The sequence below is a fragment of the Gymnoscopelus braueri genome (assembly GCF_963280865.1).
Source record: "Gymnoscopelus braueri genome assembly, chromosome: 9".
In the NCBI taxonomy this organism is placed as follows: Eukaryota; Metazoa; Chordata; class Actinopteri; order Myctophiformes; family Myctophidae; genus Gymnoscopelus; species Gymnoscopelus braueri.
The window spans coordinates 22756490-22773989 of NC_137610.1; the positions used below are offsets into that span (position 1 = coordinate 22756490).

General features: G+C 42.6%; 1 protein-coding gene across 1 annotated transcript in view; it reads right to left on the reverse strand.

The window, feature by feature from the left end:
* Window positions 1-658: 658 nt before the first annotated feature.
* The window catches only part of mlc1 (modulator of VRAC current 1), a 17073-nt gene continuing 231 nt past the window's right edge, over window positions 659-17500 (reverse strand). The window contains exons 2-12 of the mRNA XM_080437870.1: window positions 15175-15520; window positions 14219-14308; window positions 12382-12435; window positions 11687-11788; window positions 11282-11383; window positions 10931-11002; window positions 10691-10807; window positions 3717-3773; window positions 2560-2682; window positions 1941-2102; window positions 659-1592 (exon numbers count right to left, since the gene is read on the reverse strand). Coding sequence (XP_080293996.1) covers window positions 1512-1592; window positions 1941-2102; window positions 2560-2682; window positions 3717-3773; window positions 10691-10807; window positions 10931-11002; window positions 11282-11383; window positions 11687-11788; window positions 12382-12435; window positions 14219-14308; window positions 15175-15520 — 1306 coding nt within the window. The 3' untranslated portion in view covers window positions 659-1511. The remainder of the gene's footprint in view (window positions 1593-1940; window positions 2103-2559; window positions 2683-3716; window positions 3774-10690; window positions 10808-10930; window positions 11003-11281; window positions 11384-11686; window positions 11789-12381; window positions 12436-14218; window positions 14309-15174; window positions 15521-17500) is intronic.

Below are 17500 nucleotides of genomic sequence, written 5' to 3' on the forward strand. Positions count from 1 at the left end.
GGCATCAAAATATACTTACAGTGTCAGTAGCCTACCAAAGTAAAACTACGAAACATTTTCAACATGTTAAACTTTTTCTAAACTAGCAGATCTAAGCTCACAATGCATCCTGGTGTAACTAGTTGTGAACTTGTCCAGGTATTTTTGAATAGCCTATTCATTAAAGTATAGGGCCTTGTTCTGAATGATCTAAATCTGCAAAATAACTTGTAGTGGAGTATAAAGTACAATCTGCCTCTGAGATGTAATGGGGTTGCTATTGAAGGGTAATTAATTCACAATAGAGCTCTCATCTCTGAACCCCACACAAGCACTGTTATTACACTTTGAAAACTTGAATTGTATGTTGACAATTTGAAAACTTTTATTGTGTTGAGATTTCTGTAATTCTTTATTACATTTTTTTTGTTGCGACCTCGCACTCTGGAAGCTACTAAAGAAAGTCAATAATCAGTCAGTAAATTAGTGTTAAAATTAAAAGTGATATTCATCAATATACCGTACATTTATAGATGACTAGCCATTAAAATGATACTGTAAACACGAGTATGATATCAAATATTTTATTTGCAAAAAATCTATAAGACAGAAATTAAGAGCTTGACATGTATAAAATGTTAACAGTAAAATAAAATAAAAAATACTATTGTTTACGTATTTCCACAAAAATATTCAGACTCAAACAAATCAACTAACCTAAAATACTGTGCTGATTGACAGAGCTACACATGGAAGGACACACATACTGTAGGCCTAAATACCAATACCCTGGTCTTATGATGTGTGCCATTGAAGTGGGGGAAATGGAATGCGTTTGGATTGTATTTATGCCCTACTGGCCGGGCATAAGGTACATTGGTACACAATAAAATACTGAGTGTTAATACTCAGGATTTTGCAGTACCATTGCACAGCAGAACTTCCCATCCACATAGATTAACAGAAATGTAACATCAAATCACTTTTCATTTGACATACAGTAGCTACCTAAGTAGCTACATCACTTTCATCACAGGTCTTCATTATTCACCATTGGCTCAGTTATCATATGTTCTATGTTTGTCTGGTGTTAATTCAATAATTGTTTGTGTGTTTCCAAACTTTAGGAAACAGTCCAGTTTACTCCCTGTCTCACTTTGCCCCACTCTCCCCCACTGTATATATATTACTAAAGCAAGTACTGTATCACAACTCATATCGCAAGCAATACCTGCACATAACATCATCAAATCTCTCTTTTTCTCTCCTCTCTGAACTCAAAATCTCTTGCCTTTGCTCTAGCCTTTGCTCTAACATTTCTGTCTCTAAGATCCTCTGCTGACACCGTCATTCCCACAGCTCTTTATCCCTGTTCCCTCTTTGTTCACCTTCTTAAGCCTGATTTACTTCATCGTAAAATGGTGTCACTCGGTCGGAAATAGACGAGTATTTCTCACAAGGCATCACGATGCAGTGTTGTGAGCTCGTAGATCTGGTACGCACGACGAGCATAAATTATGCATTGCATGCACTCATTGGGCCATTTGGACCACCACAGCCTTCCACGCCTGATCTTTGTCGAAATCCTGCAGAGTTACACTAGCCGCGTGATGCTGAGGGGGCAAAACAGGAAGAGATGGAGGACAAGGGATTGGAAAGGAGAGATAGAGACAAATTGGAAGTTAATTTGTCATACATGACATTCACGAGTATATATGTATATATTCATATATATATATGAAGCTTAACCCCTTAAACCCTTTATACTTTGTTGACTGGAGTAACACAGGGACCTATAGGCCCCCTCCTTTTCCCCCACACTGTATACCAAATCTCAACAAAAAATAGCATATCTTCAATCTCACTGGGAGATCTGCTCGCGCTCTCGCACTCTCTCTCTCTCTCTCACTCTCTCTCTATATATATATGGATGTAAAGGGCAGGTGTGTAATGTGATGTACCATGGAGTGTTGGGATGGGGAATGTATGCTGTCATCCCACTCTGGAGCTCCCCTGCGCAGCTGGCTCTTGTAGGCTGCACAGTGCACCACGGTGGCCAGAGTCAGAACTGCCTGCACCAGCAGCAACACCATCAGAATCAGCAGCAAGATGTCATAGGATTGCTGGACGCACGCACACACACACACACACACACACACACACACAGAGACACAGACACACAGACACACACACACACACACACACACACACACACACACACACACACACACACACACACACACACACACACACACACACACACACACACACAGATCAGCTATGATTATATTTTAAGAACTTTAATACCAAATCTGATGCTATAAGTAGGCTAATATCAATGTTTGCTTATTTTGGAGTCAAGTGTTTATCCTACATAATGTAGGAGGCTAATATTTTCCTCTCTAAGCAGCATACAGTAGATCAGTGGTTCTCAAACTCTTTCATATTGCCCGTGGACCCCAATCTGAAAATATGTTGTGACCCAGTCCCCCATACACAGTTTGTGTATACAGTGTATACATACTCAAAGTACACAATTGTTCCTCTCTTAGCAGTGCTGTAGATGAGATCAGAGCTCACCTTGGCTGTGGGCACATCATGCAGGAAGATCTCTATGAAGCTGAGGACACTACAGGACAGGAAACCAGAGGCAGAGAAGAGCAGGGGAGACGTCACACTGCTGATGGCGATCAGCACCTCCACCTGGGAGAAGCAATGTTCAACATTATGCTCAGTGGTGTAAAGTAACTACTACCTTCCTACAAGCTCACTGGGAGATCTGCTCTCTCTCTCTCTCTCTCTCGTAACAGAGGCCTGTTTGTTCTACCAACACCCCCCCCCCCCTCTCTGTATCTCTCTCTATCACTGGTGTCCTTTCTATACCGCAGATTGGCCCAGTGGAGTGGCTGGTTATTGTTCACAGGACACACCTTGGTGTTTTCTGTCGTATTTTGCCTTTTGACACACACACACACACACACACACACACACACACACACACACACACACACACACACACACACACACACACACACACACACACACACACACACACACACACACACACACACACACACACACACACACACACACACACACACACACACACACACACTCTACTGTATAGTGTGTGATTAAACCAATGTCAAGATTTCTGATTACATTGTTTCTTTGAATTGAAGACCATGGCCACTGGCCACATTGATTGACATATTTGATTTACTCATTTGTTGTTACATGCTACAGAAGGTAAACACAAGTGTTGAACCACTGGAACCCTAGAGTCCCTATTCTGGGCAAGTCACAATAGGCGAACATTCAGTGAGAAGATAGCCGATCTACAAGCTCACAATGAGTCACGACACGTTGCGAGTTTGGAGATCGGCTATTTCAAGAGATTTGGTGTAAAGGGAAAAACGTAGGGGAACACCAAGTATAGACCACGTATAGATGAAGTATATCGTCGTCTGTTTGGTGGAAACCTCATAGGCTATGTCCAAAGCTGTTACTTTTCAGGATTCAAATTCAAAAGTAGCAAAAGTAGCAGATCTACAAGCTCAAGCTTTTGAGCTTGTGGATCTGCTACTTATGATTCTTTTCTGTAGGGCATTCATTTACGAAAAAACACACAAAGTTATGGAGATAAGAGGTTTCTGCAACGATATACAGTAGGGTTTAGGCGGTTATAGGTTTTGGGACGTGTATGAGCACAAACACATAAAATAATGCATACTTACCAGACATTTGTTGGGGTATTCTGACACAACGTGGCTTGCAATAGCACTGGGGAAACACTGTAACAGATTAAACATCAGATTGGTCACCAGTTGGTGATGATACATTTGTTCACCACCCACCACGCTCTGACCACTCTGTGCATTGTACCATTAAACTGTTCCAACTTAAATTTAAAGAGAACGTACTCAGTATAATATTTGCCTCTGAGATGTAGTGGAGTAGAAGTAAAAGTACTGATAATTGGAAATACACCAGTAAAGTAAAATAAAAAAAAATCACACCCAGTGTGAAGTGGGCGGTGTGGTCACAGTGGTCATCACAGTGATGGAAGAAGTGATGGAAGAAAAGTAATATTGTGGACCAACCATTGTACACCCCTAACTTAAAAAAAAACATAAATGTGTTTTTTTTAAGTGCATAGTCCTATTTATAGGGCTATGCACATGTGTCATGTTTCACTAGCCAATCACAGTCCTGAATAGACTGTGAATGGCCAATCACGGTGCAGGGTTAGGGGGGTACAATGGTGGCCAATCACAGCGCAGGGTTGGGGGGGTGCAATGGGACCCCCTGTCCAAACCTCACATATAGGGGCGGTTTCACCGCCCAAAAATACCTAAAAATTGCAGTACTTGAGTAAATGCACTTAGTTACTTTACACCACTGATTGTTCCATTATGCCAAGATGACACAGATGTTTCGGCTATCCGGCCTTCATCAGTATGCAAACACTGCTACACTTGGACACTGATGAAGGCTGGACAGCCAGAACGTTTGTCATCATTTTTATTTGATTTCTGAGTGCGACTCTCTTCTCTTTGGGAGTTGTTGAACAGTTGGTGATGATCATACAAATGACTGAAACCATTGCCATTCAGTCGTTCTGATCTCACTGAAAGGACACAGAATGTGCTGTCAGAATAATATGAACCAGAATAGCCTGCATTTTAATGACCAAGCAAGCACACAGTACAGTATATGTGCACACAGATGGAGAACTGAACTGAGATGGGTGCTCTCTCCCTCCCACAAACACACCTATAAATACTTGACCACATGTCACTTCCCTTCCTTCCTACAGCATGTCCATTAAGGAAGAGAAACCCCACACATTGCTCTTGCTCAGCAGCATTAAGTTCAAACTCTAAGCTTTCGGTCCCTCTGGACCTTCATCAAGAGTGTCTTACAGAAATAGATACCATCATGAATCATGATCTTATATCGATAGATACCCCGCCCCCTTCTGTGTTCACAGACAATCACACTCTCTCCTGTGTGTGTGTGTGTGTGTGTGTGTGTGTGTGTGTGTGTGTGTGTGTGTGTGTGTGTGTGTGTGTGTGTGTGTGTGTGTGTGTGTGTGTGTGTGTGTGTGTGTGTGTGTGTGTGTGTGTGCAGTGTTGGGGAGCATTAAGCTACATATAGCTGAGCTATGTAGCTTAGCTACATTTTGCTGTAGCTTGCGGTAGTTGAGCTACATTCATATTTGTGTACCTCCTCAAGTAATTAAGCTACTTTTTGGGTAATCTTTTGTACCTTAGCTACTCAATTTACAAGCTACAATTTTAGGCAATAACATGAAATGAATATATTATTTTTTGATTTACCATTGGTTGCTGTGTTCTTGTACCAGAATGGAACCCCCTTTGCAATAGCAAGTCACTCATCATCATGATATTGAATTGTCCACACTGTTCATATTCACAACAGGGACTCTCATCAAGATGCCTGCTGTCCATTGTTGTATGCTGATGTATAAAATAGGTTTAAAGTGGTTAGTTAAACATATTTTGAGGCTATTAAGCAATTTTGCTAGGGACCCCCTGGAACCCCCTCAAGGACCCCTGGGGGTCCCCAGACCCCACCCAGAAACGTCACTGCAGAGAACCATTAAAAAAAATGTCTTCCATGCCAATGAATGACCTGATTTTGACTTAACATGATAAGAGCTGGCTGGGTTTCCCAAATGCCCATTGACATTAAGACTCTAATAAAGACACTGCCACTCTGCCAGACAGGTATTCAAACCTTGTTAAACCAGGTACCGAACAGTGGCGGATACGTGCTTTATGACTGGACAAATCTGTCTGAGCCCGAGTTTTTTAAGCTTATGAGTAATGACCGGTGGATGATGTCAACATGACAATTCTTCTCACCGTCTCCGATTGTCTTTAACGCTTTGAAAAGTTCAAAGCCATCACTTTGATTTAGAAAGTGAAGTAGAAAGTAGACAAAAGTGCAGAGATGGTCATGGAAATAATACCAATAATACACTTGACTTTTAAAGCAATTTTGGAAAATGGGTTACAAATTGCTCCATCTACGCCTTCCCTATCAGCTTTCCTACTTACTATTATTAAAATAAAATAATGTTCAAAGGTATGATGACTAACCACTCTCCCACTTTAAAAACACAGCATGTGTTCTCCATCGTGTCCACTGGACTAGCTTGCATTAGTATTTTATTTATGGTAATATTATTGACCACTCATTTATGTCCTTGGCAAAAATACAGTTTGAGGAAAATGTCCATCACAAGCCCAAGGGTTGATGAGGGGTCATCTTTAGGAACACAGATGTTTGCTAAAGAAAATGTCAACCTTTTTTAAATAAAACTCAGTTGAGAGGCATATTTCTGCTGGCAAGTGACTTTTTTGTAGGATATTATATTTGTTTCATTTTTAGTTGTTTCATGTCTCAATTTAACGCTGGGGGGGGGGGGGGAGTAGCTGAGATACTTTTTCTATGTAGCTGTAGCTTTACAAGCTACATTCCTCCAGGGGTAGAAATGTAGCTTAATCAAGCTACTGCCATGGTAGTTTTACAAGCTACGCTTTCAAAGTAGCTTCCCCAACACTGTGTGTGTGTGTGTGTGTGTGTGTGCGTGTGCGTGTGCGTGTGTGCGTGTGTGCGTGCGTGCGTGTGCGCGTGCGTGTGTGTGTGTGCGTGTGACTAATCAACCTAACCAGACAATTCATGATCATGATTATTATGTGACATCATGACCTATTGACACACCACAATGTCAACTCAGCACATGATATATATATTTACATTATTTATAGAAAATGCACCACTAAGAAATGTAAATATCGGCTTTACAGATTTCATAAATGATTCCAAAACGTGCATAATGTGTGAGTCTTCGATGCATAACCCAGACACTTAATTTAATTCTATTTCCAACATCATGTAAAAGTTTTGATGGGGTTCATGAAGCTCATTCTGTCTATTCAAATAGCAGATGAACAGTGTTTTCTAGTGACCAAGGACAATCTCTTTGTACAAATGTACCATTTGAAAGTTTTTCTTAATCACTTATGGCTAAGCCCTATTGTGTCATATGACAAATAGCGAAGATAGTACAAGCTCACAACATGTCACAATGTGAGCTTGTAGATCTGCTATTTTCATTATTTTTTGAAAATTGATGATGGAAATTGAGAAAATTCTGCCTTTAATTACATTCCCAAAGAGTTAAAAGGGTTACATCGGTGGTGACTGCAGTGTGGACCTCATCGAGATTGTCTTCACACATCTTATTTTCTGTTTGGTTATGACTTCTACCACCAGGTGTCAGGCACGAGCATGGGGGCAACAATGGCTCTCAGTTTTGCTTCTCTGTACTATTGAATATGACTAGAAGTTCGGGCCGCTGCGCGGCCCTCACATCTAGCGTGACGCGTCGTACACTTCGCATCGCAGATCCACCTTACAGCCACCTCACAGTGTGAGCGAGAGTATTGCGTGAAAGTAATAATTGTGGGACATGGCAACACTGTGGTGAAAAGTAAGGCAAATTCGCTTATAATCAGAGGACATGGCAACACCGAGTGTCCTGTGCTCCCCTCTGTCTCTGTCCCTGTGTGTTTGTCCCCCTGTCTGTCCAATAAGGTTCGGTCCCACATAAAATTGCCTAGTTGGGTTCCACCTAGGGCCCAGGTAGAACCCACCTAAAGCCCACATGGGCAACCCAGTTGGGACCCACCTCGGTCCCACATATAATTTCCTAGGTGGGGCCCACCTAAGGCCCAGGTAGAACCCACGTATAGCCCACACGGGAAAGCCCAAGTGGGCCCATATAGTTCAGCCCACCTTGAAACCATATGGGTCCCATGTCAGCCCCACATAAATTGCCAAATTGGGGCCCTCCTAGGGCCCAGGTAGTACCCACTTAAAGCCCACATGGGCAAACCCAGTTAGGACCCACCTCAGTCCCACATAGAGTTGCCTAGTTGGGGCCCACCTAGTGCCCAGGTAGGACCCACCTATAGCCCACATGGGCAACCCAGTTAGGACCCACCTTGGTCCCACATAGAATTGCCTAGGTGGGACCCACCTAAGGCCCAGATAGAACCCACTTATATCCCACATGGGCATCCCAGTTGGGACCCAAGTGGATCCCGCTGACATTGCCGACATGGGGCCCATATGGTTTAGCCCACCTTGAAACCATATGGGACGCAATGGGCGTGCTGGCTGGGTAGGCTGGCGTGAAAGTGTATAATATTTAGAGAAATTGAAAGTTTCAAATAGGGAAGTAGTAGTAGAAGTAGTGAATTAGCAAACTGGAGATTTAGTGATTTAGACAGAATGTTTCCTTTAGCCTCATTGTGTGCTAATGCACGCAACTGTTAAGGCAGGTTTAATTTTTGTTGTGTCTCATAACATCCTTTGTCCGTAAACAACATAGGCGACCCGTCTGTGCCTTGACTTCACCCGGCCCCCCGCCCCTTTGCCTGCAGTGTGTGTGTCTCTCTCTCACACACACACACACACACACACACACACACACACACACACACAACACGGAGAAGTTCTACAGAGTTCGAATGAATTAATAAGATAATATAACAGCGTATCCGCGCGCCTGGTGTAGCCACGCATACGCTCGCTATGAAAAGTCTGGTGTAGATCGATCGGCCGTGTTGTGCCCCCCCCCACCCCCAGAGTATTTTTTTCTCTCCGTGTCTGTGTCTCTCTCTTTTGTAAATCGAATGCAAAAATTGCCATTTGAATGTAGTTTTAAAAAAATAAATATATTTTTTAATGTAATTTTAATTTTATTATAGTATTATAATTTTTTTCTGACCTACCAATGCGAAAACAAATGCTTTCATCATGTTTCCCCCTATAAACGTCACTTGAAAGTTACGTTTTAGAAACTTTAATAGTTATCACAACAGCGAACGCTGAAAATCAGCTGTGCAGCCTGTGCTTCTCCTGTCTGTCTGTCTGTGCAGTCATTGCGCACAGCTGTGTCTCTCCCCCTCCCTCCCTCCCTCCCTCCTTCCCTCCCTCTCCCTCCCTCTCTCCCTCTCTCTCTCTCCCCCTCCCCCTCCCCCTCCCTCACTCTCTCTCTCGAGCTCTCTCTCACCCCTCTCTCTCTCTCTCCCTCTCTCTCCCTCTCTCTCCGTGCTCACTATCTCGCAGATGATTGGCTGTTCAAAACGGAACACCCGGAAGTAAATTGCGAGATGAAATATAGAGCACTTTATGATTATTATAAAAGGAGACACATGTGAAGGTGGAAAATAAAATAGAAGTACTTCTATACTTTTGCATGAGCGATTTTTGTAGCAAGTTGGGAGAGAAGTGGAGCAGTGCTTTGGCCGTGAGTAGTACCTAAGAGGTTGAGGTTCCAAAAGGGACACCTCTCCATTTGTGTTGTGAGAAAAGGGACACCTCTCCATTTGTGTTGTGAGATGAGCCCGAGATGAACTTCTTAGACAACCTTGTATATAGGCACTCAAACAGACTTTGGTTCTATCCTATACCACAAAAGCACTGACAAAAACTCATGGGCAATTCTTCCACCCTATTCCACTCAAGATAAGTCTGCCTATATCACAGTTTAATTGTATTCATCACATCTGTAGTTCAATGTTCCAAGACAGGGCTGCTGATCTAGTATACTATGACAGTGTAAACATGCATGGGTCGCACAGGCACGTAGCTGCTTTGAAAATGTATCACATTGTCTTACCCAGACCACAGTATTGGAGTCTGGAGTCAATTCTTCAATCCAGTATATTCACCCCTTGGCTGGGAGTTTCAATCAATCATTTGAAAACACTGGCACATCATAAAACACTAGCACACCATGGATTGTGAACCAACACGCAACAAATATTTAACCGCACAACCTCGTATTGGCCACAAGGGACCACCCAATCTGAGAAACATACATGGTGCAGAGCCAGATCACTGACCCAGCACCAGTCTTTATACGCTATTCCTCACAGGCTGTGGTAAATGCCCGGAATGCAATTTCACACACAAAGCCACTACTTTAAATCACCCATGAACAGGAAAACCGTTCAACATCAAGGGTGTCATAACATTCAACACCAACAAAGTGATATATGGTACAGTATATGTTCAAATGCCCATGTGGCCTGGCCTACATCAGAAAAACGACCCTGTACTAGAACACTTAACACTTTCAACCCACAGGCCCTATATTTGGGCATGTCATTATAGGCATTACTGTATATATTAAAAATGTTCAAAATCTTCCAAAACTTTATTAAAAAAAACTTTAAAAAAAAGGCGGAGGCGTGTCTAAAGTGAGTTTACATTTTCCAGTTTTTCTTCTTGTTATCGTATGACATACATGGTGGTTCAGGCCTACACTATAAGCTCTAGGTACTGTACAAGGTCTGTGACCTGACAGACAAGTGTATCAATTTTAAGGGGACTATGGAGGCTCCATACTGTGGCACCCTTGAAAGTGATACACTTGTCTTTCTGCAAAGCTACATAATGGAGCTTTGTACATATACGGTATCGTGTGTGCACATTTTTCAATGCATTGTATGTTTTTTGTTTAATATATATTCAATCAGTACACAGTCACTGATTGATCCAGTGGTTTGCCAAATTAGCTCCAGACAACAAGACAGAAACATATAATCTGGAGACATGTGGTACAGATTCCATACAGACTGGATATAATGAATGTAAGAGAACTTACTGCCACCAGGATCCAGAAAAAGGTGACAGACAGGTAGGGTCCAGGCAGCAAAGCATCCATGTTTAGAGCAATGATCCCCCCGAATACAGCAGAGATTCCCACGATCACCTCAATCACCTGTTGAAAGACACTCTCTTATATGGGTGATAGTGGAGCTTATGCCTGGTTTATAGCCTACATGGCTGCAGGCGCAATATATCTGCACTCCTCACAGCTGAAAGCTTGGGTTTCCGTACTCACAGAGTAGGCCTTAAGGAGTCGAGTGGGGAAGATGGCAGGGGTTAAAACCAATGGCCTGTCGTACCTCACCGGCTGGACGGAAGGGAAGAAAGGGGGGAGAAAGAGAGGGAGGGAGAGAAAGAGAAGTTTAAAAGGAACAGAGCGGAGAATATATGAGAGACTAAATGCATTATAAATGGACAGGCACACACACACACACACACACACACACACACACACACACACACACACACACACACACACACACACACACACACACACACACACACACACACACACACACACACACCACTTGCTTCGTGTTAATTTAACTCTCAGACTTCCATTAACACTCAGAATATCTGTGAGCACCTTCCTGTGGCTGCAGCAGTCCTCAGCGGAGCGGGCCGACAGGATGACAGCACTCGCCATCAACACCTCCAGTACAATCATCAGGATGAGGTTAAAGTTGATCTGCACAGGAGAGTGATATAGAGACATGTAGGAAAGAACAGACAGAGAAGGTATAGGGGAGGGTAGGAAGGAAGGAAGGAAGGAAGTAAGGAAGTAAGGAAGGAAGGAAGGAAGGAAGGAAGGAAGGAAGGAAGGAAGGAAGGAAGGAAGGAAGGAAGGAAGGTACAGGCAGGGAAATGAAGAAGGAAGGTGGCTGTTTTTGTATGAACTGTGTTGTATGACAATGAATAACCTGTGCAACAAGAAGGGACAGCCTCGAGTTTACTTAATGGACAATATAAAAGGGAATATAATACGACTTACATTGACAGCAGAGGGGTTCAGAACCAGTTTACAGCCAAACCAGACTAGGCAGGTAGTCGTCACAGCAAAGGTTGAGACGTACACCACCTGGAAATCTGAGACCTTGGAATGACAACAAAAAGATGACATTAGAAAGAATTAATACCAGACAGTCTGAGTCCCCAGAAAAAAACATTCTATGAAAGATCTACTGAAACGTCTCAAGGAGATTAAGCATCAAACATCGTCAGTAATACTTCCCACCCCTCTCTCACAGCCCGTTTTGCCTCCTGCCGTCAGGGAAACGATACAGAAGCATCCGTGCCAGAATGGCAAGGCTGCAAAAACAGTTTGCTTCCCCAGGCAGTCAGACTTCTGAACTGTCTGAAAAAACAGCCTGGTGAGCCTGCCCTCTCTAATTAACCCCCCCCCCCCCACCCACACACACACACACACACACTAGGATATGTAGGCATTCTATGAACTCTGAACATGCATTTTATGATACAGCAGTTATATATTATGCTTGTTTTTATGTCATATTCTGAATGATTTATTTAGATACTGAGATTTGCACTATATTCACTGTCTCCTAGGAGGAATAACTTTAGTTGTTTTTATGCTTGCTTACACAACAGAAATTACAAATAAAGAAATCTGCATCTCTCTGTCTCTGTCTCTAATCTCTTTCATTCAGGTGTGTGTTATTGACTTACTGCCAAGTGTCTGTTCTTGGCGATGGCAAAACTTGCAACTGCTGCAGGAATGCCCTGTGAGAAATAAACAGCGACAATTAAGCAGCAATGAATGGTACAGTACATGACTTGGCGTGGAACTGTTTAGCACCAGTCCAGTGGCTATATTTTGACAAAACAGTCTGATCTAACCGTCAAATGTCAAAACAACAAGCTACAACGTGAGCATGCTATCACAATTTTGTCAAGAGAAAGTATATAGTAGCCTAGCCCTGAAACATGACTGTCATACCATGACAGTCATGGTGCCGAGTCCCCCTGGTCTAAAGTTGTGTTCGATTTTTTCACATTGCCATCTCTCACATAAACATAAACGTTCAGATTTCAAATATAAAGTGCTTACCACCGAGCCACGGATGTTACAAGGCGATGCGGACCGCGATGAGTACCCGTATCTCCCGTATTGTTCAATAAAAAGCATTTTAATCCCATCGCCGGCCATTTTCTTTTTTTCTTTTTTTTTGTTTTGTAATGTATCAGAGTGCAATACACCTCCCAACCATTAGTGTCGCATGGTTGAAAGTATTGGAGACAATTTGGAGAAAATGGCCGGCGATGGGATTAAAATGCTTTTTTATTGAACAATACGGGAGATACGGGTACTCATCGCAGTCCGCATCGCCTTGTAACATCCGTGGCTCGGTGGTAAGCACTTTATATTTGAAATCTGAACGTTTATGTTTATGTGAGAGATGGCAATGTGAAAAAATCGAACACAACTTTAGACCAGGGGGACTCGGCACCATGACGCTTGTATACAAGCGTCATGTGAACCATGGCTAATAGTAGCCTAATTGCGTGCCGGTGTTGCAATGCAACTGGTTGTGAGCTAGTTTGTAGATTGTATATTTTTGGTGTGCAACACGGCATATAACTATTATTATATTCAAATGACAAACAGATGACAGCTTCCTGTTCAGAGCTTTTATCTGTAGCATTTGAAAATTGTGGAAAAGTTGTCTGGCATGAGAGATGTATCAATGTGTATTATTATTATGAATTGCAGTGCAGGGACCCGCAACAACCACCATCTTATGACAAATTAAGACGGGACGTCCAAATATTAGTTTTTCAAGTTTCCGAGCGACAAAAAGAAGCACCTCTGTTTGCATCTCCAACAGGTGCCACTGGTGGGCCCTGAGGAAATTGCAAGAGGGCCCTCAAATAATCGGCAAAACACTACGATTTTAACAATATAATATAAAGAAAATATGTTTTTTATATTATATTGTTAAAATGGTAGTGTTTTGCCACTGTTATTTCTTCTCTAAAACCTTGAAAAATGTGTTTTCATTGTGATACCCATGAATAAGAACAACGATAGTTCCATTGATCCAGACCCCCACAATCAATCATTAAAATAAGCATGCTCTGAAAATGCAGGTGGTCCACCTATCTGACCACTTAAGTGGTCAGATGGGTGGGCCGTGGACCCTTTCGAAATTTTCAAGTGGGCTCTGATCCAAAAACGGTTGGGATCCACTGCTGTAGCTAAAATAATACATTGTCTCTGTCGGGTGGAAACCTCATATTTCCAAAACTGTTACTTTGCAGGATTCAAATTCCAAAGCATCAAAAGTAGCAGATCTACAAGCTCAAAACGAGTAGCTTCGCTCCGCATTTTGAACTTGTGGATCTGCTACTTTTGATGTGTGACGTTGTAGTATGATGAATTAGGGCGTTAATTTACAAAAAAAAACACACAAACAGTTTGAATATTATGAAGACAGGAGGTTTCTGCCTGACAGCAATTAAAAAACAGGCATTGCAGTCATGTGACGCTGATGGTCAGACTTACAGAGCCCGCAGCACAGCGCAGGTAGTCCATGGCGACAGGAAACACATTGCCCAGGTACAGAGAGAAGCCAGCTGTGATTAAAAGACTACCCTGAGGACAAACACATACAATACATGCAACTAACACCCATACAGTATGCATACATGCAACACTATACACCATGCAAGCTAACACACATGCACACGCACACGCACACACACACACACACACACATTTGCACATGTATGTCTCTATGCACGTACATGCATAGACACACACATACACACACACGCACGTGTGCGGGCACTCGCACACACACACGTAAACATGCACACGCACATACATACGCACATTCACACCAAGCACACGCATGCACACATGCTTACACAGTTGCTTATGTTCATGCATGTTCCAGGCACAAACAACAACAACAGCAGCAGCATGTACACCTCTTCAATGACTTCATAAAAAGCAACGCTATAAATGAAGGCTGACTCCAAATGAAGCATTATGATCATTCATCTTCAGCAGAGTGCACAAGCAAGAATCAAGAATACATTACACTTAAACTAAAGGGCCCCTAGAGAGAGCTGTATAACCAACGCACTCAATATTTATCAGACCCACAGACACACTTAACCACTTTGTGACACAGTGAATGCATATACTGTATAGTGCCACAACAAGATTTATTGTTGACCCCATAATCCAATTTTAAAGATCAGGGTGTTAAATGCGTTGTTTGTTTGTTTTACCCTAACCTTCAACATTTGTGCAGAATGGCTTACGGCCTTACGCAGTAAAATCCTCAGTGTTCATTTATCCATTTGTAACTCTGAGAGTGCACTAATGGTATAAGGGTCCATTTGGTTCCATTTGTACACTCTCAGAGTTTCAATGAATACAGAGGATTTGACTGTTATGTGGCTAAATGTAGCCAGCAATCCTCCCATCCTCGGCCCTCCCTACCCTCTCACCCCTATGAGGACACTGTAGAGCCAGGCCCTGTAGCTGAAGCAGGGGTGCCTTAGGGGCTCCGGCTGGGCCAGCTGCAGGTCACTGGCCCTCACGTCCACTGTGTAGCTGTCCCGCTCCAGACTCCGTCCCCTGTTGCTTCGTCGTTCCAACGTCCCGCCGAGCCTCTCCAGGGTCTGCCTCTCCAGCATGGGCCTCTCCAGCGTGGTGGGCCTCTCCATGGTGGGAACGTGGCTGTAGGTGAACTCCTCTCTGGCTGAGAGCTCCTCTCGATGCATGGTGGAGCCTGGAAACATGAGTCTTCCTCTCACCAAGCAGGTCAGGCACTCTACGTTTGAGGAGGATCCTCTGTGAAAAGGAGGATATTGGGTCATTTGAAAAGGACAATTATTGTTCACTTGAGCTGACGTCAAAGGACTTATTTTTAGCCCTACTAGCAGTGGAGCTCATTGTCTAAGGATGGCAATGCCGGTCAGTTGGTTGGTCGGTTCACCCGTACAACTCTTTGGTTCAATACAAGGTCCATAAAAAACAGAAAAGGCTCGCACACAAACGAACGTTGAGGCTCTTTGGATGCAAAAATATCGAATCAGTTGGTAAGTTACAAAAGTGCAAAAAATGACAGAGTGGACGTTTCGGCCATCGGACCATCATCAACACTGAATGCAGGTTGCCCATGTTGGCTCCTAGATCACGATGAAAATAGTCACACCATCACTAACGTTGGGTATATATATAATATATAATAAATTCCATTAAAATATTTCTCATAACAATATATTTAAGTACAACAATACATGACAAATTGAGGTACTCTTCTTTAATATTTCAACATGAAATAAAAAAATAAAAAAATTAAAAGCTGATCAGGGGGACCCTATAAAAAAAGCTGCAAAATTGGTGAAAATAATTGGTATTGTAAAAAAATAGTTAAACAAATTATAATAATAATGGAGCTGAGAACTCCTTTGGCCACCCATTCCTGGGACATGTGAGCCTTGCCAAGTGAAGGCACAGTCTAATTGCATCAGCTGACCATTGTTTGTCGGGAACTGGTGTTAGGACCCAAGTGCAGGAACTCAAACTCGGAACTCAAACAAATAAAAGGCAGGAGATGAAGATCACATAAACTTGACTTTACTCAGTGAAAAACATAGGATTACAGTACATATTACATACATAGAACCTGACACTAACTTAAGATCCAGCACTGAACAAACAGAAAGACAGAGTTTAAATAGTCACTGGAGCTCATCACCCAACCAGGCTCAGCTGGTCCTCACAGGTGACAGCAATCAGAGTCTTGGCCTCAAATAGAAGGGAGAGTATAGGAGATTGGCTGAGGGGAAATAGGAGCAGGGCTCCAGTGGCTAAACAGTCACATCATGGACATAACGGGCCGTGATCGTGACATTGTGGGTCTATGGGATTTTTTTTTACCCTCTATCACTAATGTTGGGTGAAATTCACCCGAAGACCTACCTGTAGAAAAAACAGGAATGGGGCAGGGAAACAAACCTACCTTCTATGACCTCAGTGAGCATCCTGAAGGTACCCAAGGACCCGCCCACCTCAGACATCAGCAACATTATGAAAATCACATAATTACAATTGTTCGAGTGAAATTCACCCATGGTTAGTGTTGTAGGGTTAAGCAGGCAGTAGGCCTATTAGAGGTAACCAATGGTAATGAAGCTGATAGAAGGCATACAGTGCCATCAATCAACCCATTACCACTGTTGAGGCCCAAGGGCCTGCAAGAAAATTTACACCATATAGACATAAACAACCCATACAGCAAACAAACATGAATCAATCCAATGTCTCTTAAAGAAGAGATAACAAACTTATTTTCAAGTCATCTATACAACTTTACAACTCACTAGAAGATTAGGCCTACATTGCAATGTATTGTTGCATGAGTGCATTCATGCTTTTTAGCCCGGCTATTGACTATTGTGGTGCCCCAAGAAGGGCAAAATCAGTCAGTTCAAACCAGTTCCTTCTGGTTGGGCTATTACGCTCTTAGTCTTGTTTCATTTGTTATATGCAGATAAGTGCACTGACATAGTTTATTCAAGAACAATTCTTGAAGAAAACACATTATGCTGAGGTAAAGGTTAACTGAATGCTTCAAAGACAGCCCTCTTGCTCATGCATCCACAAGCTAAGAGGACACCCCTGATTTCAGCTACCCACTTTTTTCTCCATTTGCCAAGTTCCTGTAATCCCCTACATGTAGCTCACATCCTGTTATTGCATCCTATTTTACGCCTGCTTTATACTTAGTTGTGTGCCGGTGTCGTGCATGGAAAATAGCTGATCTAC